Source organism: Ochlerotatus camptorhynchus, unplaced genomic scaffold (assembly GCF_037179485.1).
Source record: "Ochlerotatus camptorhynchus isolate MF236.1 unplaced genomic scaffold, CSIRO-AGI_Acam_v1.1 ptg000116l, whole genome shotgun sequence".
Lineage (NCBI taxonomy): Eukaryota > Metazoa > Arthropoda > Insecta > Diptera > Culicidae > Ochlerotatus > Ochlerotatus camptorhynchus.
Window position 1 is genome coordinate 1,330,493 of NW_027040606.1, and position 4,475 is coordinate 1,334,967.

Consider the following 4,475-nt stretch of genomic DNA (forward strand, 5'->3'; position numbering starts at 1 on the left):
CCCTTCTGTGCTTGAAAATGAAACTTTATCACACAAACGTTCATGTAAGGTTCCAAAACCATTTCAGTTAAAGTTTAGGAGGGATTATAAACAATTTATAACCATTATCGGTAAGGTTAAGTGATGGTTTGCGTTTATGCGGGAGGCCCGTTTCAAATGTTTCGTTCGCTCAAATTCGCGCAAAAACGCAAAAGGCATTACGAGACGTTTCGAGTCAGCTGTTTTTTTCTGTTTACCTATTTTGACGTTTACCAGCGGGCCGATTTGTTGACAAACCACGACCAAAATCAAAACAAAAACATCAGACGTAAACAATAACAATGCCTCGAGCGCGTTCGAGTGGCCCGCCAGAAACTGTCATCAAGACGTCACGTAAAATAGCTTATTAGTATATTCTATATTAGTATAGACCGATGGCTATTGGCTGCTTGGTATAGTAATAAATCAATACCAAATTAGAGAGAGAACCGTCCTACGCGGACGTAAAAAATAACTCAAAGGCTGAGTCAAGTCTACTCAAAGTTGCGAGCTACTTTTTACACTTTTTATGTCCGTCTACAGTCATCGATTTATTTGGTTAATTTCTAGCGTTCAGAATCATAAGGGTCTAACAGCGATGACCGATTCTCTTCATCGATTTTCTCATTAAGTGAACATATTTTCCTACAGTGTAAAGTTGTATTTGCTATCAAAAGCAACATTAATCCAACCAAGCTATTAACAAAATCTGTGAAAAGAATCGATCGCTCTTATGATTCTGAACCCTAGAATTATTTATATACATTCGCATTTACTCGATGCATAGAAACATACAATAATTGTATTGAAACATTCGAAATTTGACTACATACTATCAGCATTCAGCTCTCGATCTTCGATCTGTGCGCCGTCCTGTGCATCATCATTTACTTCTATGGGCTTCTTTGGTTTTGACTTTACGGTACTAACCCCCAGCCAATCCAGTGACTGAGCTAGTGGATGATCCTGATGCTTCTTCGTCCGAAGATGGATTATAAGATTCTTCTTAAGGGAAAATTTGCGCTCACAGATCGGGCATTGGTATGCTTTTCCATATTCGTGCTCCAGTACATGGGTATCATAGGTTTGCTTACGTTTGAAAATGTCACCGCAGATTGTACAACGGTACTCGGTCGGAAAATGCGCCGAAGATAAATGGAAGAACATTGCTGTGGTAACCGTTCCACAAAGGTGGCATTTTTTCTTTTTAGCACCTTGCTTTTCTTCTTGTCCCTCGACAATGCTGTAGTACTCTGTCCAATCCTTCTTAACAACATATTCCGGATTTTCGATATGTTTCTTCTCGTGGGATCGGTGTGATGACTCTGATCCAAACGTTTTTGGACAGTAACTACATTTGAACACCTGGGTCGAATGATAAGTTTTTATGTGCATTTGGACACTGTCCAATGATGCAAGTTTCTTATTACAAATAGAGCACTCATGTTTTTTTAGCTTTTCGTGCTTGCGTTGTATGTGCAATCGTAGTTTCGACCGCTCCTTAAAAACTTTACCACAAATCTCGCAACTCGCTGCATTGGTATGCAGTTTCATATGATGCAGAAGTGAGGCCTTGGAAGCATACACTTCGCCACAGTATTTACACGTGGACTGGCATTGGGCATCGCCATCCATATGATACGTCTGCACGTGTTGCGCAAGACTTCGTTTGTCGCTAAACCGCTTGTCACAATATGCACATTTTTCCGGATTCAAATGTTGTCTCATCTGAGCATTCAGTCCTTGAACGCCTTTAATAACAACCGTCTCCATAACACACTCTGGGCAAGTGTAAGGCACTTTATCCGTATGACTACTGTTCAGATGCGCAATTAGAGCTTCTGGCGATCCGTGCGACTCACTTTTGCAAATATAACATTTGTAATCGTGTAATCGAGGTCGATCTACAACCTTCTTGCGTGAGCGTCCAAGTTTCCGTTTACCTTTAGCATCCTTCTCTTGCTTTGTTCTACGACGATATTTTTTTACCGGGGGATCCTTATCTTCATTATCATGCTCTATTGGCCTCCACGCGTCGTCCTCCTTGCCTGATGTGGCAATGTCTTCTTCAATTTCAATATTAACAACGCTCTCATCATTTTTGCCATTGACTTCGTTTTCTTCGCACAGTTCCTCATCTAGGTATTCCTCCATAACTTCCTGTTTAACGCAGATATCATCAACTTTCCTAAAAGCAGAACATAATTCCTAAATATATTCAACATAAGATAACGCACACTTACAAATCATGCGTAAGGACCTTCTCCAGCAATGCCATGTCCATCTCTTCTTCTTCTTGTTTGATTTCGATCAGCAACGGTCCGGCCAGCTGATTTCTTAGCTTTAGATCATTTTTCCGGATGAGCTCGATTGATTCGTGAATCTTCAGCAGGTTGGTGACACACCATTTGCAAATCTTCTGTGGCATTCCGTCCTCGGGTTCGATCTTTAGGAAAAATACATTCAGCATTACGGTTCTGCTAAACATCGTTCTTCGCATAAATGATTGTGGCCAAAGTAGTGTTCAGAATCATAAGGGCTCATTGATTTTCGCTTTTGTTAATAACTTGGTTGGACTAACATTACAACATTAGGTCCTAGGCCATGTTAGGACATTCCCATATATTTTCAGCACACGAATCGATGAAAGAAACTATTATCTATCTTCTAATACAACAAACACGACACGAAACGATTATGATTATGTTTCAAGTCATTGGCCATTAATATACTTCTATGTGCGAGGTTTCCACTTACACTGCAAATAAAATTCACGTAATATTCACCTGAAAAGGTACGTAAATATTTTCCATCGTACTTTTCAGGTGAATATTACGTGTTTTGGGAATGAAATGTTGTTTCAAGTGATTCATATGAAAATCAAGTGATTTTCACGTAAATTTTATCGGACGTTCCGATGATCGTCAAATTAGCTTCACTTAAAAGTTACGTGAATTGTTTAGTAATCGTCACTGGATTTTGTAGTAATATTTATGTGAATTTGTGGTATGTTTCATGTGTTTTAATGCAGTGGTATTGCATTATATCATCCGGATTTTTTTTTTAATAAAATTTAACTTATTTGTTGAATTTTTACTTTATTATAATCAACATAAAATTGTTCTTTTTAGTAATTATCGTGAGTATCAAACCTATTCTTGAATCTATACCCAGTGCAACAGGCTGTTGTTAAGTTGATCGTTCTGCATTTGTTTGCTCCTCAATGCTCTATAATAATTGCTGCTTCTGAATAAAGTTAAAGTTGGTTATTGGTTTATTTAAAACATTAAGTTTGATCCTTACATTTATTTTCCTCCAACTGATGACTTCGAAAAGGACATCATGTCTCCAATAGACGTCTTTTTGTTGTAAGCACTCCTGTAGTTTGGCGATTAAGCTTGTGAGGACTGCTCAATCCGATTTTACGCTCTCAATTTATTTTGGGTATTGAAAATCAGGATTCATATATTGATATTAATCAAACTTACGCTCACAAACATTAAAAATCCTCAATCTTCTAGTAACAAAAATCACATATTTTCAACCGGCGCCATTTTGAACTAACAAATACGCAAAAACAGTTTTTACATCATGAGGTCACTTAAAATTTACGTGAACTTCACTTAACATTTATCTGTTTAACACTTGAACTCCATCAGTGAATTTAGTGGAATTCATTACCATGCCATTGATATTTATGTGCAGCATGTAATTCTTATTGGATTTCTATTTTTGAAAGGTTACCTGATTTTTCAGGTGAAATTTACGTTTCTCGTTAGTTCAGTGTACCTCTAGCCGTGATACATCGAAAATTATCTGCTGCAAGGAGAGTGGGTACTCTTGGCGTTGCTCAAACAGGGAACGCATACGGCTTTTTTTCTCGCAACAGAGACGACATATTTTCTCCACGTCCAGTTTGCTCATTTTTTAATATTATTACTCTTAATAATACGGAATAATAATAAATTATTTTAAACTTTCCTTCTGCGAATTTTCACGTACTTCTCTACACTATTTGCGAACGAACTACACGGTAACCAGCGTAAACACATTAATGTGTAAAATTTAACATAATTCGTGAAAAAAAGGGGCCTACTCATAAAATGTGTGAACTGCGTTTACGTAATTATGTGTGAACCCAGCAAACGTCAAAAGAAGTGTATTTTGTACACATTTTTTAAGAACGGTTTTTACAGCAAAATGTGTAAAAAGTAATCATTTCTAGAACTTAAATATAATGGGTGCGCATGGTTTTTTATTAACTTCGGAATTTTCTTATTTGTGTCAATGGTAAAATAAAGATTGCTCGAATACAATAATATTTTATTAAAAAAAGAAATGCCATCAACAAAAAGAAGTAGCAGCCCGGAGGTGTAGTGGTAAGCGTGATTACCTCTCACCCCAGCGGGCCTGGGTTCAATCCCAGTCGACGCTGCCGGGATGTTCTGAGGCATAAC

General features: G+C 37.6%; 1 protein-coding gene across 1 annotated transcript; it reads right to left on the reverse strand.

Annotated features, from left to right (window-relative positions):
• Window positions 1-506: 506 nt before the first annotated feature.
• On the reverse strand, window positions 507-4,009 carry LOC135699780 (zinc finger protein 260-like). Its single transcript, XM_065220097.1, has 3 exons — window positions 3,808-4,009; window positions 2,262-2,464; window positions 507-2,206 (listed from the first exon to the last, which is right to left on the reverse strand). The coding sequence occupies exons 1-3, from the start codon at window positions 3,940-3,942 to the stop codon at window positions 844-846; spliced, it is 1,701 nt and encodes a 566-aa protein (XP_065076169.1). The 5' UTR covers window positions 3,943-4,009; the 3' UTR covers window positions 507-843.
• Between the last annotated feature and the right edge of the window lie 466 nt (window positions 4,010-4,475).